The sequence below is a fragment of the Diadema antillarum genome, unplaced genomic scaffold (genome assembly GCF_040938485.1).
Source record: "Diadema antillarum isolate AM-2024a unplaced genomic scaffold, OU_Dant_1.0 seq00001772_RagTag, whole genome shotgun sequence".
In the NCBI taxonomy this organism is placed as follows: Eukaryota; Metazoa; Echinodermata; class Echinoidea; order Diadematoida; family Diadematidae; genus Diadema; species Diadema antillarum.
The window spans coordinates 32428-57273 of NW_027272453.1; the positions used below are offsets into that span (position 1 = coordinate 32428).

The window sequence follows — 24846 nt, forward strand, 5'->3', positions numbered from 1 at the left end:
TGACTTTCTCCAATGATGACTTGCATAATGTCTACTGTACTTTTTTCTCATTTTGTCCACAGTGTGACAAAATTGTCATACATGCACAAGTCCCAATTTGTTAAATATTTCACTCTCAAAATATGCGGGTATACAGTGATTCTAACAAAGAATTTGACAAATACATCATGAGTGATGCTAAGGCAACAGTCATTTACTGTCTCTCTCGTAATGAAGCAAAAATCCAATGATGCGTCTTCACCTAATCTTAGCAGCTGCATGCTCAGCGTCACCACTGTTCTTTCCCCTTGGCTTGGGACCAGATAACGATAGTGCAAGAGCCTCCACTAGAGAACGGAACAAAAAGGTTAAAAATGCTCTGAACAATATGATGCAATATCGAAAGATGGAGAAATAAAAGAAAAAAACAAAATGCACACACACTTGCAATAAAGCAAAGGTGTATAGTCAATGAAAAGTACCCTAATTCCTCCTGAAAAGTAAGAAGTTGCTCTTTGTACAAATGGGGTTATAAGCCTTGAAGGCACGTCTTGACCATTTCTAATCAAAGATAGGGAGGCCTAATATGTGTGATAGGGTATTGAAAGAAGAATAATGTTCCAAGATAATTAAAGTCACATTTGAATCTGGCCCAATTATAAAAACAAAAACAGAAACATAGAGGAAAAGAGACATAAAAAATTCATTTTAGATATTGTTCTATTGTGCTCCCTGTACAGTGAAAGTGGTAAGTTTCGTCTTATTAACTTTCAAATGAAAGATTTTTCAGCCATTTCTGCTCTCTGAATAAGACTTGAAGTATCCATCCATGACCAAACCAGGAGGAAAGCCAACGCTGCCCCCCCCCCCCCTTGCCCACTTCAAAGAAGTAAATCTGGACCACTGCTCTGTGCTCTCTCTATCAGGTTCACTGAAGAATGTCATATCTCCAATGTGGCATACAGTCAAATCAACATGAGTCCATCTTGACGGGAATAAGTAAAACGCATCTCTGTATATGCTAGATATTTTGCGAGGTTTTTATTTTTATGAATTTCGTGAGTCAGATGCAATTCGCAAAATAAGAGACACACGAAAATAATGACTCTGTTCCTGGTATAAATATGATGCACAAATATACATTTCACCATTCAGTACAGTACTCCATGATCGCGAAGTTAACCACTCTCGAAATCGTCAAGAAGTCCCAATTCCCCCAAATTTTGGCTTGCTAAGTGCATATATTTGGCGTATACAGTAACTTGGACGATATTTGATCTCTGTGTGTACAGAGAAATAACACACATAAGGTTATGAATATGAATCTGGACTCCTTTCCATAAACATTGCCGACTGATCAACATATGCCTCATGCCACTGACGTATGCGGAATTGACATGAAAGAGATGAAAGGGGGAAGTACTCACAATGGGGAAACGTGCCCCTTCTGATGATGTTGGCCAGGAGAGTTGACAAGAACTCGTTGCAGTTACTGAACTCCTCCTCCATTTTGGCAATGCTATCCTCACTGAAATTGCAGATATCAAATACAGTGGAACTTTGTTATAAGTAGGTCGAATATAACAAGATCTTCTTGTAACAGGGTAATTTTGTAGGTCCCAACTCTTGATATTTCTTTATTTTTGAAACCTGATATGAGAAGGTATAATGTCACGGTTTTTAGGTGAGCATTGTTTAAATAACTGGTTTCTCCCGTCACAAATTCACAAAATGCGACATTAAAGGAAGGTTTGCCAAGTCTCTCTCCTTTTCTTTTCATCCGTCACATACAATTTCTTGATACACTCGTACATGGCAATACTGCAGTTTACCTCTTTTTCTTTTCTTTTTTTCTACTTTTTATGAAAGAAATCTTGTGCTACACAATTTGCAATTTGAAATGCAAACAGCATGCAGGAAGTTTCATGGGAAGTTTCGCTGATAACTTCTCGAGAAGCAGGGATGCCATTTTTTCAGGCAAAAGCTCGAATTCAGGCCTTGGCAGTTTCAAAGTTCAAGCTTTTTAATGTACAAAGGAGCTTCATGTAGATAGATTTCAGGCCCTCTCTTTCACTCCAACTGGCATCCCTGGAGAAGAGAGACTAATCAGCAGTCAGATGCACTGACCTGATGGCCTGCAATCCTGCATCCCACTTGGTCTGGAAGCGGATGGCCATGTTGAGCACCTTGGCCACCGCCTCCCGCACGAAGGCCACCTTGTGGTGGAGAAGGCACCGCTCAGACACCTTGGCCAGGTAGCCCCGGTGGGCCCCCAGAATCTGGTCTAGGTCTGTGGCCTCCTCTACGGCTGCCGTAAACTCTAGGCCGGTGCTGTACAGGATCTTTAGAGGGGAGGGAGTGAGGGAGCATTGGTGAGGAAATGGTCATGAAAAAACAACATGTATATATTGCAGACTTCAAAATGGGCCCAAAAAACCTTGCAGAGAAACCCCGACAGATGATCACCTATTTCCATTGCCATGAAACAGTGGTGCATAGATTCTTTCCTACAAAATGTACAACGTATGTATTTGCTTCACCACAGTTCAGGTAACAAGCATGTTGCTCAAAGAGATAAGAATACTCTTCACCATTTTGACTATTTTACAGCTATTCCAAGAAAATGTCTTTCTGGCTTTTCTACAGTGCTTATAGAGCAAACTACTAAACACTGTAGTACTCACAGTTTTCTTTTGTTGTACAGAAATTTTGTAAAATCGAACAAATAAGCAATGAAAAGTAGAGAGTGATAATGTTGGGGCCTGAATTTCTACTTCGCTGTAACTGGAATTTTTTTTTTTATAACCATGTTTGTTATAAAAGGAGTGCACTGTAATGGAATGCCTGTACACAAATATACTTCAAAATAAAAGAAAAATATGCAAAATAATCCAATCATTATTTCCTTATGAAGCAGATAAATTAATAACTCAACACAGATAACCCTTTATTTGCCCAGGCACTTGGCTTAACTTGCCTACTTTTTTTTTTTTTTAAACCATGCAGCATCCCCTGCAAACTTGATCTAACTGTAAAATTAGCAAGCCCACTCGGGTGCAACAATGTGCCTCAGTCCAACAGGAAAGCCATGGTGACACAATAAGGGATTACGTAATCTCTATTCATTGAAAAATACAGTGCACTCCCGCTATAACGAACACGGTTATGATGAAATTCCAGTTACAACGGAGTAAAATTCAGGCCGCAACACTATCTCCTCTGTGTATTTCTATTGTTATAACGAAATTACGATGTAACGAAAGAAAACTGCCGGTCGCGAGGACTTCGCTATAGTGGAGTCCATTGTACTTTCAAGACATCTGTGGCAATCAACAAAGAAGGCGCAGTAAGGGTTCAAAGAGTGCCTTCACGCTTCCATGGTCAAAAGATAATGATCAAGAATACCCACCCTCGTCATGAGGTAGTTGTGCACTGCATTGACAAAGTGCATGAGGCGAAAGCGAAGGAGGTGGAGTCGGTGGACGAGGGGCAGCTTCTCTCTCAGCTCGTCGTCGCCTTGGAGACCGCGAAGTAGGGCAGACGTGGTCCTGCGGTCACCAAAGTCCATGCCGCTGTGGTCAAGGCTATTGTCCCTCATGGACATAGCCAGATCTAAACATTGCAAAAAAAACTAGACATATCGCTACGGCTACTGATATGCCTCCGCCATAATGCATGGTTCTCCTAATAGGTCTATAGTACAATGTCTTGACAATGTGTGATGACAGTTTCACACAACTGGCAAAATATTAAAAGGACAGGTTTGACACAAATGTGCTGAATGTACACTTTCCTAGAACTAGGTTCAATTGGATGAATGATTAAAATGTCAGAGTGCAGGTATTTGGGGAACTGATGATTTTTACTTGACTTTTGACCCTTTTATAAGTTTATGCATTGAGTAATTTTCAAGGTATTGAGGAAAAGTATAATTTCAGTATCAAATGGGAAAATAGCATTATCTAAACCTGGCCTTTGACCTTTGACCTCACAGTTCCAAAGAGAATCACTGTTAGGTTGAACATGCATAAATATGTAAGTTTCATGATGATACCTGGAGTTACTTTCGAGATATGGAGGAAAAAGTGCAATTTAGCACTTTCACTTGACCTTTGACCTTTGACCTTTTGGCAAGAAACTTCCCCAAAAATATATATTGGGTAATACATGCCATACATCAAGTTTAAAAAAAAAAAAAAACCTTCAGGCATATTGCATTCTAAGGAAAGTAGTGATATTTTGAGGAGTTGACCTTGACCTTTGACCCCCTGACCTTTGACCCACGACCCCAACTTCCCTAGATAATCACTGCCCATCAGTACAAGCATATGTACAAGTTCCATGAAGATACCTTGAACCATTTGCGAGATACGGAGAAAAACATGAAATTTCAATTTTTTTTTTTTCACAAAATAACCTGTGACCTTTGACCTTTGACCCTGTGACCCTAAAATCCACACAAAGTATTATCCCCCAAGGATATACCCTCATACCAAGTTTGATGTAAAACCACCACACGGTTCTTGAGATATCGACAAAAACAAAACGGGACGGACGGACGTACGGACGGACGGACGGACGGACGGACGACCCGAAAACATAATGCCTCCGGCCACTTCGTTGCGGAGGCATAACAAATTCAAGACTAAGCACAAGAACAAATGAAAACAGAAAACTTTATGAAAGTAAAAGAATTAAATAACACTCTGACCCTATCTTTAGCCATGAAAACTCAGAAACTGAAGTGTAGTAATTGATGACGCTGTGTTAAATGACATAAAATATGAAAATAAGGGTGGCACACACTGACCATACTGGAATATCTTACATAATTATGAAACAAAAAATGTATAATACAGTACCGTACCGCAAGATATGTTCCTGGGTCATACGAAGAGCTCACAGTTTTATTCTATCTACATCTGACTTGGCTTGCTGCAAAATGGACAAGGCTGTGGCTTAATTGAAAGCATTATTGTTCTTTGTGTGGACTTCAAACACTGAAGTGATGTTTCACATTCGGCTACCTGTAAGGTAGTGAAATTGAATGAGGTAAAATGGCTACATTGAAATAATGCACCCTCAGGGTTACAGGAGAATGCACAGTCATGTAATAACTTTGAATGGAGACTAAACTTCAACCCGAGTTGCTGCAGACCTAACCCACCTTGGAACCGGACTTGCTGGAGACAGTACTGGGCCCTCTTGACTTGGAGCAGGAACCGGAAGACTTGGTTGTAGACCTCAAAGGAGTGGCGGTTGATGATGATGTCAATCGGCCAAGGTACCTAGACATGGATGAAGTAGGAAAATCCATTTGATATTTTAAGTTACATGTGCACCCACCCTAATGAGACATGGAGGCTGCTATATGATGCCATTGGCAATTGTCCCAAGCCAGACATAGGACATGTTCCTAGTGGCTATATATTTATTTGTAGCAATACAATCAAACAGTAGTTCTGATTCTGACATTTCTGGCATGCCGAGAGTCGAATGATGTCTGATTTTGGGGGGTTGTGTTTGATGGCAAAGTTTCTAGCTCTATAGAGCTTGGGATCAGGATATGGATCAAAATCTGACCTTAATCTGGATTCCAATATACACATGGCTCCAAAGCCTACGAGTTGCCATATGAACAAATGCTGTGCCAATGCAGTACAAGATCTCACACAGCAGACTGCCAAAAACTGACTAACGTACTAATCAACTCTTCAGGCCTATTTTCTCTTCTTACTTATCGCAGGTTCATTGCACTGATATGCCCATGCACAACCCACCAAATACTAGGGGCCTTGCTGCTGGTAGGGGGCGCACTTTACCTTGTAATGAAGAGTCAGGCTTTCCAGAGCTCTAATTGGTTCTCCTTCCCCCTTGCCAGCCATCCTGTGTGGTTCCACGCTGATCATTATTCTTTGTAAAGTAAAAAACAGAAAGGACGCACATTTGATTGCTAGAAAGCACTTACAAGATACAGTGGACTCCTATTACAAAGTATAACAAAGTCCTCGGGATCAGCGGTTTTCTTTCATTATATCAAAATTTTGATACAACTGAACAGATAAACAAAAAAACATGGAGCATATAATGTTGCAGCCTGAATTTTTACATCGCTGTAACCGGAATTTCGTTATAACCGTGTTCTGTTTCAATATGTATGAGGCAATTAGAAGCTCTGAAAGATGATGATGATGATGATGATGTTGGCTACGATGATTATGATGATGTCGGCTACGATGATTATGATGATGTCGGCTACGATGATTATGATGATGTTGGCTACGATGATTATGACGATGTCGGCTATGATGATTATGATGATGATGGTGATCAGGTGGTGATGGTGGTGATGATGATGATGGAGGTAGTGGTTATTGTGATGATGATAATTATGGTGATGACGACGATGAGTAACCTTTTTCATTCTCATGGGCAACATGTTTACCCAAAATTTTAATAGGATAAGATTGTTCGTCAATCTCATCATATGTTTTAGGCAACATGTGCCGCATCAGCAGTCCGCTTGAGGGGATCCAACGACCACCACCGGAAGATAAAGAAGTGAGGGACTTTCACTCACCTTGCTGCCTCATCTGGGTATCTGGCACTCAGCGTCTCTTGGAGATGATAGTTTAGATTGAGGGCATCCATCCAAGACTCCTCCCTCCGCAGTTTGTTGAAGAGGACGGAGTAGAAGTCATACATCACATCGCCAGCTTCAAGCAGAAAGTAACGCTGGTTATGTGTCCAAAGAATGATAACAAGAACTTATCTTATGTATAAGTTTGCTTTTCGAATGGTCACACGACCTCAAAGTTTAAGTTGTACATGCATTGGGTCTGTTTTAATAGGTCACAGTGAGAGTGCAAGGACTTCCACGTGTATCATGGTTGCATGCCAGGGATGGGAGTAACAGTTACCATGCTCCCGTCACAAAGTGTGTCTGACATGAAAACAAATGAACAAACAAACAGAAACAAACAGAAACAGAAAAAGTTGATAATGACACAGGGAACAGATGATTAAATTCTTGAAATGATCCGGACTATCGTCTGGATCCCGGATTTTTTTTTTCTTTTTTTTTTCCAGCATGTGTGTATGGGTGGAAATAAGCGGCTTGATAGAGGTCTGCACTCTCTGAGAGCTTTTCTATGATATTACATGTATGTTCTTATTTCAATGTCTTTTGATAGTGTAAGATAACTGCATCCTCTAGACATGGTATAAATGTATAAATGGATGAATTCAACATACAATGACTGTATGTCTGGATAAATGAATGAATATATAACAGAACAAATGAATAGCTGTGGACAGATCAAGCAAATAGATAATTAATCATCTGATAATGACCAGATCAAGTATAAACAAACAAATACATACACACAAACATGATACATAAAGTAGTGCTACATATTATACACATACATAATAAATGAATAGATTGATTCACCAATCAATCAATCAATCAATCAATCAATCAATCAATCAATCAATCAATCAATCAATCAATCAAATATCAGATGCATTGTAATTTCAAGGTCCCTTACCCTGAGACAAAGCAAGTGATCTTGAAGCCTGAAGTCCTGTTTGAGGACCGAGGCCAGCTGGGTACAGACTGCCTGGCAGCGTTTGACGATTGTAGGGTACAGGTGGCGATACAAGATCAGCTCCAAGGGTTGGGACTGGATGGGCAGGTTGGAGTCATCCTTGGACCTGAAAGGGGAAGGCAAATCATAAAACATTGAGACTGGAGAACCAAGAGGGCTTCATCAAACTACAGTGACAAAAAGTTGTAGATTAATCTCTTTTATGCCATACTTTATATGCTGCTTTGAAGTTTTTGGCATGTGCTCTCATAACTGTGCCCTCTATCTATAAAATGATTTCATTTTTAATTCATGTGTCATCTTTATGCAGCAAATTGCTGTTATCATCTTCCAAGACAACAGCCAGAAAGATGTTGTTTGCACTGTCCACCATCCGGAGTATCACACAACAGTATTGTGATCAGGGCTACAAACAAAAACAACAACAAAACCTACATCTAGAAGAAAAAAAAAAATTAATCAAACATTTTTTAACTAGAAATGTCGCTATGGCGACTGGTATGCCTCAGCCATAATGCATGGTTCTCTTAATAGGTCTATAGTACATGTGGACAACGTGTGATTACATTTTAACAAAATTGGCAAAATATTAAAATGACAAGTTTGTCACAAATGTGTTGAATGTTCACCTTCCTTGACCTAGGTTTAATTGGATGGATAGGAGAGCATGCATTTGGAGATTTAAGAACTTTAACTTGACTTTGATCCACTCATAAGTTTATGCACTGAGTAATTTTTGAAGGTACATGTATGGAGAAAAAGTGTAATTTCTGTATTGAATAGTAAATTGTTGCCATTTTCATCTGGCCTTTCATCTGACCTTTTGACCTTTGAACTTTGACCTCATGACCCCAAACTTTCACCAGAGAATCTTAATTGGGTAATACATGCATACACTATAAGTTTCAAGAAAATATCTTCTGGCAATGCATAGATATGGAGGAATTAAATAGTGAAATTTGGCGTATTTGACCTTGACCTTTTGACCTTTGACCTTGAGCATGTGCACCCAAAAGTTGCACAACTTCACCCCCTAATACACATGTATACATGCCAAGTTTCATTAGGATTCCTCAAAAGGTTTTTTAGTTACGCTTGCCACAAAATTCATTACGGACGGACGGACGGACGGAAGGACGGACAACCCGAAAACATAATGCCTCCGGCACCACTTCGTGGCGGAGGCATAAAAATGCACAGCTAAGAATGCTGTTGCAAATTTTAGAAATTGAACATACCAAGGGTATTCTCCATTCCAATAGGACATTCTTACTGTTGATGCAGAGAAACACATGACAGATATCCCAAGAGCATTGGTGGCTACATATGATGCCAAGCTATTAAAAGCGATGTTATACTGTATACGCCATATATTTCGCGAGTCTAAATGTTCGCGAATCGGGACTTCCCGACAATTTCGCAAGTGGTTAAATTCGCGATCGTGGAGTCCTGTACTGAACGGAGAAATGTACGCGTACGCCACATTCATATCGGCACTAGAGTCAATATTTTCGTGTGTTTTTAATTTTTGTGAATAGCAGCTGACACGCAAAATTCGCGAAAATAAAAACCTCGCGAAATATTCGGCGTATACAGTAATACTGACATGAAAAAAGTAGAAAGCAAGCAAAAGTTTGCATACATTTGACTGGTACAATAAATTGTAAACAGACACAAAACTAGAAGCACTCTGATGGCTTTCTACCTAACCATGTCCTCGGATCTAATTCAGGCAGATAAAAATTGAGCCTTTCCAAACTTGTAGATCTCGTGTACAATGTTGACACAGAAGTCTACCTGAATGCTTAGTCATACTGTATATGCCATATATTCAGCGAATCTAATTTTTCGCGAATCGGGACTTCCCAACGATTTTGCGAGTGGTTAATTCGTGATTGTGGAGTACAGTACTGAATTATGGGTGCACATCTAATTCAAGTCGGGATCAGAGTCAATACATTTGTGTGTTTTTAAATTTGCGAATAGCACCTGACTCACGAAACCTGCAAAAAAAACGAAAACCTCGTGAAATATTCCGCACATACAGTAAATCATTCTATGCCAGGATATTCTGCCCTCAAGATTGGGTGGGTAGTACGCGTAATTTTTTGGAGGGCATTTTATTTGCTTACCCCTTGTATGCCATGCCTTCCACTGGTGAGGAGCCTTGAAGCTCCCCAACGCTAACCTCGCTGATCCCCCTGGCGATCAGCGGGTCGTTGTAACCGCGGAGAGACAGCTGCCGCTGCACGACTTCCACCACGCTGGTTTCTGTGGACAGAGAGGGCGGTGTCTCCTTCGCGCCCCTTGGAGTCATCCGAGGCTCTGGTAGTGACTGTTTGACTGGTTCCACGAGTGGATGACGGAGACGCTGGGTGTCAAACTTGAAGAAATCTAGTCATGAAAACAAGTTGAAGTATAATCATGAGACTGAGAAGACAAGCACCGAAAAAGAAAATGAGTAACTTGTTCTCTGTACTTCTACATGGCAGAAATGATGTACAAATATTTGTACTTGGTATCAAAGCATAATGCGAAAAAAAAAAAGAAATCAAGCATCTCTCCATGAAGAAAAATATTAAATATTTTGGCCACATTTGATCAAAAAGTAGTTCCAACAGCTTAATTCCTACGAAAAGTACCTCTTTCTAAGGAGAATACTGATTGCATAATCAGTTAATATTCATATCTTCAGAACAAATCATACCCTTCAAGAAAAACCACAAAAACAAAACAAAACAAAACACAGAAGCATCCCTATAGCACCAATAATCGGAGAAATTTAGTTTATCTTTCAGAGATATTTCAATATGGTGAAATGTGAATGGGATTGTCTGAGCTGATTTCCTCAGACACACTCCTATTTTTTTTTTCCACCTGATGTATAAATATGCTAAGTCTCTTATCAGCTATCTGTCATGATTGTCAAATCATTGATTTTTTTTTGTCTTTTCGCCCAATATTACAATTTTGTAATTTGTTAGTCTTGGTGGAATTGAACAAATAAATTGAAATTGAATTGAATTGAACAATACCTCCAGTTTCTGCCGGCCCAGCTCTGTTCAGCTTGCCTGTAGACTCCAAGATCTCCATTGACTTCCCGGCAAGTAAGACGTGGGGCAGGACCGGCTGCAGAAACTCTGGCACCGCGTTGGGTGGCTCCCTCCGAGACGATCGGGAGGACCCCCGGGCCGAGCGCGACCTGTGATTGGCCGGCTGTGAGTGGACCGTTCCATCTGTCTCTTCCGTCGGCGGGAGGGACTGCAGGCTGAAAGCTTTCTTCCAGTAGTTCTCAGACCTGATACGGATCTCTTTATTTCTGAGGGTGAGTCAAAGCAAATGCAAATACGAAACAAACATACGAGAAAAAAAAAGAGTAATATCTAGTGGTACATCTGTTGGCTGTTAGGTCTTCTTCTCCTTCCTCTAATACCTTTAGGCACTGGCTGGGTGCCTAGAGATACAAATATTAAACTCCCCAGCAGGCAATTGAGTATATGAATATAAGAACGACCCAAGTCCAATTTTTGGCCAAATTCAGTTTGACATGGGAAATTGTAGCTTATGCATGGACTCATCTTGTGTATAAATGATAAATCCTAATTACCCCCGGAAGTGCCTGAAATAAATGAGTTAAATCTTATATGAATGTAAGAATGAAGGACTTGGGTCATTCTTACATTCATATTATAGCGCCCTCTCTCATCCTCTCATCTCTATAGCAGAATATCATGTATATGAATCAAAGAACGACCCAAGTCCATATGAATCAAAGAACGACCCAAGTCCATCACACAAAATGGCCTCTCCACAATTAATGTTAATGTTAATTGTCATAATAATATATGTTCTAATTTGCATATACAATGTTGCCTTCCCATCACAGTTAAATAGAATATTATTGGACAAACAAAAAAGATATGAAGTTTTTTTTAGTTTACTCGAAATGGTCTTCCATGGACTTGGGTCGTTCTTATATTCATATACTCAATTGTATCATAGCAATAATGCATGAAATACTAGCACAAATCCATATTATAATGAGGTACTACCAGTCATCATACAATGAACCCACTTCAGTTTGAAATCTCCTTACCCTTCCAACCATGACAATGAAAAGGAATATCAACATCTTCATGACTATAAAATCCTTTTGTTTTTGATGTACCTTAATTGCATAACTGCAACAACAACAAAATAATAATAATAATTTTGAAGTTAAAAGTTGTAGTTCTCACATTAACTGTATCAGGCTATCTGTAACATTACCAGCAGTGCAAGCTTATGAATTACTTTGAAAGGATGAATTTCTAGTATTCCACCAGAAACACAAATAAGTCACTGAACTGCAGTACAGTACTCTGAGCTGGGAGAACTACCATGGGTATGCAGTGAGGTATAAAGTGCAATAAGATATTGGTAACACTGCTGAGTACAATTTAAAGACAAAAAAAAAAAGTAAAAACGGCAATGCAACCCATTAGGTTGAATCATAATTATCCTGAAAATATAACAGATAACAGATTCACTGGGGTGACAAAACCTTGTATCTCAAATTTCAGTGACAATTACTGTTTTAGATTAGTGGTCAGATAATCAGTTAAGGTGATGTCTTGTCCAAATCCTAGCTGTCTTACCCTCAAAGTGAAGCCTCCATCACAAGTCAAAGGAAAGACGATCGCATTTGATAAAGTGCTCTGACTGCCATCTTGTTTGTTTGTTTGTTGGATGGTTTTGTTTTTTTGCACTCCTGAACATTTGACAGTTTTGAGATATGAGGTCTTGCCGCCCTGGTGATATGCTTTTTTTTTGACAAACAACAAAAGAAAGATTTTAAATTATGCCTTGCCCACATAGACACCTGTGATGGATGAGACATTGTTTGCCTGCATTAAGTATTAAATGTTATAATTTGTTTCAGTGATTTCCTGTTTCCATTTGGGCAGTGAGGTAACGAGGAAGGGGGGGGGGGGTATTTTTACCTCCATCAAAGAAGGACATGCTGTAGGCATTATGTTGTCAGAATTTATTTGTCTGTGTGCAAAATAACTCAAAAAGTTGTGAGCGGATTAGATAAAACTTGCAGTAAAATTCAACAATGACACAAGAAACTGATGATTAAATTTTAATAGTGATTTGGGAATTTTTACGAATTTTTTATTTGGATTTTTAATTTTTTGGCAGAAAGCTGCGCACATTTGAGGTTTGCATACATGTACATATGCACACTAAAGCGGGTTCTCTGCTCGGGTGAGGCGCCGCGCAGCTGGAAGGTGATGACATAAACAGAAGGCTTCTATATTGGGATACTGGGCAATTTTCAGCATGTTCTTATCACTGGAAACGAACTGCTTGGCGGAGGTCTGCGCCAGCCGATTGCTTTTCTAGTTGAGCACGTTATTGAATGTGAGGATGAGGTAGAATCACTGCCATGTGGATACCTGTGTATGGCAAACTCCCTGGCTGGGTCTGAGAGAACACCGTGGGTCAGCCACTTGCTGATGAAGCTGATGTAGGGTCTGGTGGTCGCTGACCACAGGTCCCAAAGAAGGTCCAGCTGATGAGTGACCAACCACACAAACAGATCAATAAACTCTGACATCGAAACATAACAAACTATTAATACAGTATTACAACATAACTACTGTTCTATGGTAGTGCTGCACTGTAAAGTTTCACACATGGGAATATCTTTTCCTTTACCCCCCAGTGCACATTCCTCATTTATGTTGGTCAGTACAGAAGGAATGTTATTCTACTCCAAGAACATCTGCTCACATACACATAAGTCAATAACAATAAATCCTGTGGACATAACATCAAACAATAAGTAAGTCGCTTTAGCTGGAGCCTCGACCCCAAGCACTGCATACCACACTCACTTGTGGCCGTGATAATTAATGCTCGACTAGACAACACTGAGTAACACTGAGTGTAATGAAAATGAGTCCTACAGCTGCAACCGAAGGTGTCACAGGTACCAGCATGCAGGATCACTTTGTTCTGTTGGATACTCAGCCATTTCAAAACCCGATTTTCATCAAATCAACTTTGAATTCCTCTTGGAAATCATATGCTCTTTCAAATTTCATAACGGATTTTACATAATCTGAAAAAAAAAAAAATCATCATCAAAAAATGTTTGCAACCTGTAGCCCTATCTCAACCAAAACTATACCATTCCTTTAGTACACTGGGGATTATGGGGCATAAAAAGGGAGCTACGTATCTGACCAGGATCCTACCTGTTTCTCCGCCCCAAAGTCCAGGCAGTAATACTCCTTGATGGCAGCCTGTAAGACCTGGAGGAGGAGGAAGACCCGATGGGAGGGAATCGTCACGGCAACCTCTTCCACCCCTCGCCGACAGACATCGTAGGCCAGGTGGAGGCGCGGCCGCCACGAGCCCAGCCAAGCCACGAACATGGCGAGGGTGTACGTCTCCTCTGAGGGAACAAAACGGTGACAGGGATGAAAGTGATTGAAAGTGATTTCACACAAATCAGAAAACTTCTTGGCATCCTTTAGTAGTATTCAAACAGAGGATTTAAACCTCCAGAAGATCACTAGTTTTCAAAATACCATAAAAATCTAATGTAGATTAGCTGCAAGGGGTTATGAAAAAATCAATCTTCTTTACCTTGGGCCACAACTTTCTTCTCCTCTTTTATGAGGTCCTCTCGGAACGATGAAATGAACTCTGCAAGGGCTTCGGCAAAAGCCTCATAGGTCTGACACGTGAAATAGCCAGGCGTGTCCGGCGGTTGTCCAAAAACGTCTCCATTGCGCACTGCGGTGCTATCGCGGACAACGTCCGGAAGAGAGTTCAGCGGCTTCCCTGGGGCTGTTTCCAGATCACCCACAGATGGTATTCTACCAGAGGACCGCACTGGCCCGGGGACATCTTTGTGGGTGGACAGAACAAGAACAGGGGAAATTAGACTGAGTAGCATGTAAATCATGTGCACGATACAGCATTGCATTAATACTACAAGCAGACTTAATCTCATCTCTCTCACTGGTAATCAACATATTTACACAAAAATTTACCATATATCTATATGTGTGTGTGTGTATGTGTTTGTGTGTGCTCCTAGAACATAATGAATTTCATTCAATTTCATTACATTTTCGTTTTCCATTTTGCTCTTCTATGACATAAATGGTCTGTGAGTGATCTTGATGAATTTTTACAGAAATATCAATTACTTTTTTATTATCATATAGGGTCATATGGCTGTAGGTATGTACAATTTCAATCTTTTGTTACTGTAAATGTGGATATTTTCGTGCGAGTAATTTCTTGCGCTGTGCAGAATAAGAAGAATTTCACGTGTTTTTAATTCTGCAGAATCAAGACATTACACTGTAGTACATTAACAAGCAATAACATTTGCGGGCTTTTATTTTCAAGCTAGTTTCTGGTCGCGCAAAATGTGCGAAAATTTCCACAGCAAAAAAATTCTACTTTTACAGTATTCTATCATTTATAACATTTTCAAACGCATACAATGTACAATGATATCAAGTCTTATATTCCACATACTAAGAATGTTGCAATAGGATTGGTCCAGAGCTGATCACGTGATGAAGCGTAGTTTTGCCCATCACATCACCTGAGAAGAAAAGTTTGTTACACTCTACTTTGATAGTCCCTTTTGTTTCGCTAATCTCCACACAGTCCACATAGTCCTAACGCAACATGAGTACGCGCGAAATAAAAGTGCGTTGCACTGTGGACTATCATGTGACTTAGGTTACTTGATAGTAGACAGTGCAACGCACTTTCACTTCGGTGCCGCGCGGTGTGCGCAGCAACTTCATTGTTTTGTCATCTACGCGCACACGTAGCCTAAGCCCTAAGGATACCTAAAGACAGCTAAAACGGTTTCAGATGTGGAATAAAATGGGAATTTCTAGGACCCTAGATGTGGAATATGAAGCAAATAATCAACTTTTAGTTTCAGGCAATGAGACAAACTATCACCTTCAACAACGTTGATTATTTGCTTAATATCAATAAGAGATATTTTGTGTGTAATTGTCACCTATTTAGTATGATCTCCGTAGTACTGAATAAAAGCCATAACTTTAATATCAAAAACAAAACAAAAAAGTATTGTGGGTTTGTGCGTGTAGAAAGCGAGAACAAGAGAGAGAGCATGTGTGTGTGTTGAGAGGGATATACTACACATCAAGTACATACAAATTTCCAAGCAGTTTACAGTATCCAGTCGTGGATAATGTAATGTGGTATGACTTACTTTGTGGGGAGGCTTCCTCTTTCTCAGAGGAGACAGAGCCCAGCCGCGTGAAACTCCGTGACCTCTGACCTTGGCAGTAGGTCATGGGGAGCGCCCTCATGCGGTCGATGAAGGACTGCAGCCGCAGGAGCTGGGAGCCCAGCTGTGCCAGCTCTCTCGTCATGCCTGTCAGGGCAGCCTGAGGGCAAGATAAATGGACAGATCGATGCAGTCAGAGTAATGGAGAGGGGTTTTCAGACTTAACCCTAACTTACCTGGGGGGGGGGGGGGGGGGGGGCATAATGGCCCCCCCCCCCTCGACGAATTCCGCGACCATTCCGCCGCGCAAAACTTTTTGACCGCGCCGCTCGCTGACGTTTTACTTTCAAGTCTCGCGCAACTTTTGAGACCAAATTTGTTGCGCCCGGGCATATCGTTCCGAAGCCACGCCCCTTCAAAAAATTTTTGTCAACCAAAAAATTGCTCAAAAACGTTAATTTGTGTACAAAGTCAATACAAACTGTGTTTTTTCAATTAATTCATATAAAGATTCATATCTTAAATTTTAATGGCTGAAATAAATTTATTTTAGTATAATTATGCTTCTAAAGATGTGTATGACAAATTCTGCTGAAAAAAACAACACAAAACAAAAGTTCAAAAAAACAATGAAATACATAAAAAAAGATAAAACAATAAAAACATAAGAAATTAATTTTTATACTGATATTTTTTTTTTACGCACAAATGTTCGGAATGTCTCTAGGAATATACTAGTATACACCAAAAATCAGCATTCCATAAGCTTTTATAAGCCAGTTACAGACGAAAATGAGGTTTTTTGCATTTGCATAATTAATTAATCTAAAATAGAAAATGCAAATTTATTGAAAATTTAACTTAACAGTCTTGTAGATTACATCCGGCTTTATGTTCATGCAAAATTTTGCGGTGACGCGCGATCAACGGCCGAGATCTGAAGGGGGGGCCATAATGCCCCCTCCCCCCCCCCCCCACCCCCCCCCCCCCCCTTCCCCCGGAATTCAAGCTTGCTAAATAGCCCAGGTAAGTTAGGGTTAAGGAGGAATTCCCCTTCAAAACATAAACTTGTCTGTCATCATGCTTCGGAAAATCATTTGAATATGTGTCTACAGTTACGTACGCTTCGAGACACTGAAATTCATCCACTGAGTGAGTACTATATATATAAACTACAATGTAACCGATGATCAATGCAACAGCTCTGTCACAGGTTCCAGAGATTATGCTAAGCTCCACCTTTCTTATTATGTTTTTAGATGTCAAAGTGCTGAGACACTTACTAGGACCTCTTCTTTTCACTTTGTTTTTATATATCTCAGCCTTTTCAAAACTGATTAAACTATGCCATCGCTTTAACTATTTAAACACAAAATGCCTGAAATCACATTGATAAACGTACTGGGGTCAAATGGGAAACTTGCAGGTCATCTCTTGCTCTGTACACATTCTCCTCCAGCCTGTAAACAAAGGACTTGCCAGCACCAAGCAGCATCCTATCGATACAATAAAAACAAAACCAATAAATAACACGGAAGAAATGCATGAGTACATATTTCAAGGTTTGCAGTGGGGAAACACTACTCAGCAATGTACCAAGATAACCAAATTAAACTGACACACAAATATGAAGGTGCTCTTTCATCATCACTTTTATAGTGTATGTGGATGTGTCTAGTTGTTTGGGTTTTTTAGTAGTATCGGATCCCTTTGAAAATCAGCACCAGCTGACAGGGCTTCCAACCCAATAGTGGAAATAAATTCACATGATATGATATGATATTATATCATATCATATCATATCATATCATATCATATCATATCATATCATATCATATCATATCATATCATATCATACCATACCATATCATATCATATCATATCATATCATATATCATATCACATTATATATCATATCATATCATATCATATCATATATCATATCACATTATATATCATATCATATCGTATCATATCACATCTTCTGAGATCACGTTCACTGCCGCAACTACATCAACAAAAGCGATGAAAGGATGTTCTTGGTCGTTGTGTGCACAGTGGAGAACTGCCGACGCTCCACTCACCATACGGACTCCCTGATGATCTGGCTCTCTGTCACCTGAACCCTCTGGCTGCCGGAAGGGAACGCTTGCCTTGACTCTTCCACTACTTCCCTGCAAAGCAGTGAAGGAATAAATAATTGGCTGTAAAGGCATTGTTTAACAGTGGTTCCAGTTTAAAGGAATGGTATAATTTTGGTTGAGATGGGGATTCAGGTTTTAGCTTTTGGCGAGAAAATTAGCAACTACTTATATGAAATACCAAAATGCATACAATTCTATAAAGAAGACTTAAGATGAAAATAGGTTTTCAAATGGCTGAGATATCCAAAGACAAAGTCCTTTTTAATAGAATTGTATGCTGTTTAATTTTTCATATGGATGGTTTCTTATTTCCTCAAAAAAAAAGTGAAAACTTGAATCCCAATCTCAACCAAAACTATACCATCCCTTTAATAAGATCTCGCTGCAATGTGCTACATGCTATCAGTGCCTTAGTTTGATATTGTGGGAAACTGAAAGTGAAGCTGTGAAAAAGATTGCCCTTGATGTACAATACTTTTAATATTTCAACAAAGTGGCCTTTACAGTTTTACCATGCTCAATATTTTCCCAGAGCAAGAGTTTGAGAATCCATTCTGTGAATAAATGGAATGCTAGCATGGTCGAATTTCTTTACAGATCCCTCACTAGTGAAAGAATAACTTCAAAAATGTTTGTACAGCCAAGATGCAAAATAAAAATTAATTAAAAAAATACGAGTACAGAACATGTTTTAGCTTCATGATGTATTGATAAGATTGGTGCTTCTTGGGCTAAAGCAGCCAATCAGCAAGGATACATATTTAAAAACTCAACACCTGTCAAATATCTAAATCCAAAACTATTGCCAAATGTTGTATGTTTTGCTTACTTCACGACAGTGTCATTTTTTTGAAGGTGTTGACTACATCCAAAGCTTTTGAAATACTACATGTATGTCAAGCTAAGATAATACAGCACTCACCAATGCCTGGCCATCCTGTTGCTAAGGTGGTTGCTATGCACTGGGATGCCCTCCCTGTCTCCGTCCCAGTATTGGTCCACCACCAGATCGGCCAGCTCGATCCAGTCTGCGCTCTGCAGCCCCGCCCTGTCCCTGAACCTTCCCAGGGAGGTCGGGCGCTGCAGACCTGAAGCGGCTGGAGCAAGACGCTCTTGGCCGGCAACATTCTCTCCGTCGTCCTCCTCCTCCTCTTCCTCTTCTTCAGACCACTCCTAGAGACCAGAATGAACAGGGCAGGCAATCATCATTGATTTGTACTGTGAAGTACTGTTGGGTATCGGAAGTCATGGGTGATAATGCAAAAAAAATGTTCTAAATCAACAGTGGGGGTCATTAAACTGGAACACGCACACTCTGCAATCAGGTTTGTTCATTAATCAAGCTATCCCATCCCTTCAAAAAAAAAAAAAAAAAAATCTAAACAATGACACTTTGGCTGAGAAAATGCACAATCGTTTCATACAAGTAATGTATGGTTATAACAAAAACCAATTCAAGTAAATACAGGTGTACAAAGTAATGTGGGCAGGCGACTACTTGATTCATTCATTAATTCTTGAACCTGCAGCCTGGCTGGATTCACAATTTGAATGCAAGAGGAGGGGATACCTACAACACTTGTAGTCACCATGGCTTCAAACTGTATGTGTTACAACATCAACATGCATGGTAAAGTCTTGCCTCAACAAAAAAAGAAAAAAAAAAGGAGAGACAAAATCAACAACAACCTGCAACAGATATCTCTGTTTTCTTTGTTTGTTCGTTTGTTTGTTTTTGTCTCTTTCTTCTTAAAGCACTAATTTAAAAGTGCAAAATGAAAAGGTCCTTGGCTCACCTCATCTGAAGACTCTTGAAATGATCTGATTGGCTGCAACCCTTCCAGTAAGAAGCTGGCCCAGTCAAACTTCTGCTCAGGTGCTTGATTTATTATCACAGGCACAGAATAAGGAGAATTGTTGAGTGAAATTCTACACTACATTCAAGTTTATGCCAATGGACAGAGAAAATTGGATGAACAGAACGGTTGGGGTTTCATCAAGATCACACACACTATTGACAAGATAAAATGATATGAATTCCAAAGCTTCCTATATTTCTGTCAAACAGTAATACTGGTCAAAACTACATTTTGCAAATCAGCACAGGAAAAAATGTTGCAAACTCACATCTCAGTTGCAATGTGCACAAAAATATCATAAAGATCATCAAGGTTTGATTCAACAATTGGGAAAAAAAAATCACCCAACAGCCCTTTCCTATTCATTAAACAGATTACTTGGTACAGCATTCATCAATTTGAATAAATATATGCAGTACCTGCTCGCCACAACCAGCACTCAACATGGCTATTGGGCAAAAGCTTGGTAGTCTAGTGGATACGACACCTGCCTTACACTGTATGTTCAGGAGGTTGTGGGTTAGAATCCATCCTAAGTATGTATGCCCATGATTTTTATCATAGCTACTTCTAAAAACACTGAATAATGCTTTACATCTACAATGTATTGTCAATGAAGGGCAATTTGTCAATCAGTTGCATTTCCTTCCAACATACAAGGCATCACTGATAGAATGAAATTTCTCTAGAATTATACATGAGGAAGTTGAAACTATACCTTCTACTTTCGGCGGCCTCTCGTGCAAAACTGTGTTTGACGGAGAACGCGACAGATTGAGCAAGAAGGACAGAACCGCATAGTGAGCTTCACTCTGTAGAGATCATGACATCAAGAAAAAGGAATGGAACCCAAAATCATTCATTTTGTGTGTGTGTGTGTGTGTGTGTGTGTGTGTGTACAAAATGACACAATGAACAGGAATAATATAACGTGAAGACACAAGCCGTATATATCATAATAATAATAATCCCAGAAATGAATGCCCTTTAACCCTTACCAGGCTGGGCTTTTTGGGGTGTTCTGTGGCCGAGGGGGGGGGGGGGGGGGGGGGGGTTGATTCAACCCCCCCCCCCCCCCCCCCCGAGATCTCGGCCGTCGATCGCGCAATCGCCATGAAAATTGGCACATGCATTACCTGTGGCGTAATCTACCACACTACACAAAAAGAAATGGAAATTTTCATTCTAACAATTAATTATGCTAATATATGCATAAAATCCATACATTTTGCTATAAATCAGAAAGTAAAGTTCCTAGAATCCTAATGTTTGGTGATAACATTCTTTGTAGCATTCTTAACAATGTACTTGAAAAGAAAGTCCAATATCAAACTTAATTTCTTATGTATTTTATTGTTTTATGCATTTCTTATGTATTTCTCTGTTTTTCAACCTTTTGTTTTATCTTTTTTTTTTCGCAAAATTTATGACAGAACCTTTTCCAAGCATAATTATGCTAAAATTAATTGATTTCAGCCTAGGAAAGTGAAAATAATCATATCTTTATGAATAAGGTGAGAAAACTCCATTTGCATAGACTTTACACACAAAATCACGTTTTTGAGCCATTTTCGGTCTGACACGCATGTATAAAAGGTTGTGCAGCGTCATAACGGTATGCGCGATTTTCGCGAAAATGGTGTCAAAAGATGCGCGAGACTTGAAAGTAAAAAGTCAGCGAACGGCACGGTCAAAAAATTTCGCGCAGCGGAATAGTCGCGAAAAATGTCGGGGGGGGGGTTGTTTCAACCCCCCACCCCGGCCTTTTTAGGGTTAAAGTCTAAAACTGGTTACAGAAAGCACATTACTTTTGGCAACTAAAACAATGAATGAGAAAGTCAGTTTCACATTTTTTTTTCTATGTACAGCTGTAATGAGTCAGTATAATATACAGCTTCATTTTCATGACATAATGTGTTCAATGTCATCCCCAAGCAAAATTATAGGATTACCTTCCAACAGTTGTATAGATCTGCATTTTGAACTCAATGCTCAATAAATTCAGCATCGTTTCTTTTTCTGTATTTGTTCCCCTAAAAAGATATTAAGAAGTTCACTACACTAGAGTCAAAACCTGCCTCACCTTAACATCTTCAGATCTGTGGGATAAGGGATTATTCAGAATGAGTTCGATCCATCTCTTAAGGGCAGCTGCTTTCTTAGCCTGGGAGTGAATGAGAAGTTTTTCCTCTATGCTACAAAACAAACAAACAAACATCAAACAATCAATCAAATGAACAAGCAAGAATGGTGAATTTTATGGAAACTCAAGCATAACATTTAACAACAATATACATTTGTACAGTGCACATTGTATCTAATGAACACATTGGTCATTGAAATACAGCAATCATAAGTGTACAAGCATAAAAAAAAACACCAAAAGTTTACAAGAAAATTAATGTGATACAACATCAGACTTGATATCAAATGATACTGTTTGAAAAAGAAAAAGAAATAAAGAGTATAATAATAAATGAATGTCTATCTTTTAGGCTAAACATAAACAGAGATTTTTGTGCACTTTCTTTCCCTCTCTCTTAAAATGTGAAAGGGATCGTATAGTTTTGGTTGAGACCTAACCTCATGTTTCTTACATTTTGGGGCGAGATCATGAGAAACCTCTTTAAATGAAATATGAAAGAGCATGTAATTCCAAAAGGAATTCAATGTTTATTTGATGAAAATTGGTTTTGAAATGGCTGAGATACCCAAAACAGAGCAGTTCTAATAAAATGTGGGACCCAGCACGGGAATGATTTTCCTGGTATCGCATCGCAATTTGCTATGCACTTTTACACCACTGCTACACAAACTGTCTTTTGTGTAGCAGTTTTATTTCATAGAAGTGTACAGGATACCATTTGAAAAATTGTTCATCAGCTGAAATTGCTAATCAAATTTGAGTTGGAAAATTATTCCCTGCCAGCTTTTATCATGATTGCTTTGTTTTACTTTATTTTTGGATGTCTCAGCCATTCCAAAACCGATTTTCATCAAACAAACTCTGAATTCCTCCTTAAAGGTACGCTCTGTACTAATTTACAAACGGTTTCTTGATATCTCGCAAAAAGTTAAAAGCCCAATTCTCACCTCTACCAATACTGGATACCATCCCTAAAACTGCAACTGTGTGCAAAACATGAACAAAGCTGCTAGATATGAAAAACTCTTTAGTTTTAATAAAAGTTCTGAGGTGAAATGTAGGTAATTGTGTTCTGTAATCTATTCCTCAAACTTTTTTTTTTTTTTTGCGGGGGTGGGGGGGGGGTCCAGTAAAAAAGAAAATACCCCCCTACATATAAAAATATTTTAAAAAAACTTCCATCATCTGCTTCAAAGCAGTCATACAAATTTCATTTTTTTGAAGAGTGTAAACTCACCCATCAATAGTCCGCATGATCTTGTGACTATCTGGTGCCAGGTATCGATGAAATCTGAAGTTTGACTGCACAAATTGCACTGTCCTCTTGAAGTTTTCAGATCCATCCTGTGAAGACAACGACAAAGTATTGGCAGGTCTAAAACAGTAACACAAACTTGTGGTCTTATTAAAGAGTTTTAAACTACTTTATAGCCCTTGATCTAACGTTAGCAAGTACAACTACAATAATGTGTATAGCAATTATAGATCCAAAACACACTTAATATACATGTACCTATACATGTATGTACATACATGTACCTTGCAAGTAGGATCTAAATCTATAGTGCCAGTGGGTATTCAAATTCTAGATTCTGAAATACTGTCATTGACTGCGCACATGCAAATCTCAGTGCAGAGGTAGGGGCCTACATAATCGCTGTAATCACAATACACATGTAACCACTGCACAATCACATGTAATCATGGAGCTGTTACTTATGATGCAATCATTCAAATGTGAAATGGTTTCAACGAAAAATACAAATTTAGAACTGTCTACCACTGTCTACCAATATCTCAAAAGGTAACTTTTAAGTTTTAATCTAGTGGCTAGAAATCTGTTTGTTTTGTTTTCTTGTTTTGTGTGTGTGTTTTGGCCTTTTGCTGTTTGGGTCGTATTTTGATTTTTGTGAGGCATGACTCGTAGTCGTACTCGGCCCGGTACATGTAGACTAAAAACGTTAGGTCTACATTCTTGTAGACAAACATGTGCAGTGATGTGGGCTGTAACTGTTAGAACCTCTACTACTGTACATAAGTGCCAGCAACATGGTACATTGGTAGCCATCCTTGACCTTGGCCTTGTTTGTTGTCGGTTGCATTGCAATCTATCCATGGATACGTAGCTGGCCGGCTTAGAATACTCAGTGTAACAACAGTTAGGCATGTGTTAGGTGGTTGGTCTAGCCCACCACTCACCAGTCTACTCAAACAACAGTGCAGAACTAAATTGAACTTTATCAACTTGTAGGAAACCAGAAGGTTGTCAGAATCTCTGCAGATTGCAGGTAGACAGGAAAAGTCAATATAATGATTTTACCGATGATTTACATCGATTCGAGTTAATTCTATGGTCCACTTCTCCAAGACCAAACGCAAAGCCCAAAGGAACGATCAATGATAATCATATCCGTCCGCCCGAGAATGCGGAATGCTCACAGTCAGCCACCGCGCTGCGCCGCCGGGCAGAAACTGCACTACAGATTGCTACACTGCTGCTTGCTGGTATAAGTTTTACAGTACAACCGTAGACGTAGCGTGTTACAGAGAGCAGAGTACACGCACGCAACAGCATCAGCATCAGCATGCAGCACTAGCGTTTGGAAACACTGGTATTCAACTTTATTAATCACAAATGTAACCATACATACCCGAAACCCTGTCAGCTTCTTCACTAAGTTTTTGATTGTCTGCTCCATTTTCAAATCCGTTATTACCTTTTGATAATGGTTCTCTTTTTTTGAACGGAGCGGGGAAATTATCGCAACCTCTAAGGCGCCATCTTGGTTTGTTTGTTTGCTAAAAGCTGAATTGTGAGTTGCGTAGC

General features: G+C 39.5%; 1 protein-coding gene across 1 annotated transcript; it reads right to left on the reverse strand.

Annotated features, from left to right (window-relative positions):
• Positions 1–204: 204 nt before the first annotated feature.
• Positions 205–24777, reverse strand: LOC139712196 (gamma-tubulin complex component 5-like). Its single transcript, XM_071624036.1, has 22 exons — positions 24671–24777; positions 23257–23363; positions 21957–22068; positions 20592–20685; positions 19811–19893; positions 18937–19187; positions 17955–18044; positions 17273–17366; positions 15853–16030; positions 14229–14492; positions 13835–14034; positions 13031–13146; positions 10625–10908; positions 9722–9983; positions 7530–7695; positions 6560–6714; positions 5802–5892; positions 5147–5267; positions 3389–3591; positions 2107–2321; positions 1407–1507; positions 205–326 (listed from the first exon to the last, which is right to left on the reverse strand). The coding sequence occupies exons 1-22, from the start codon at positions 24716–24718 to the stop codon at positions 238–240; spliced, it is 3324 nt and encodes a 1107-aa protein (XP_071480137.1). The 5' UTR covers positions 24719–24777; the 3' UTR covers positions 205–237.
• Positions 24778–24846: the final 69 nt, after the last annotated feature.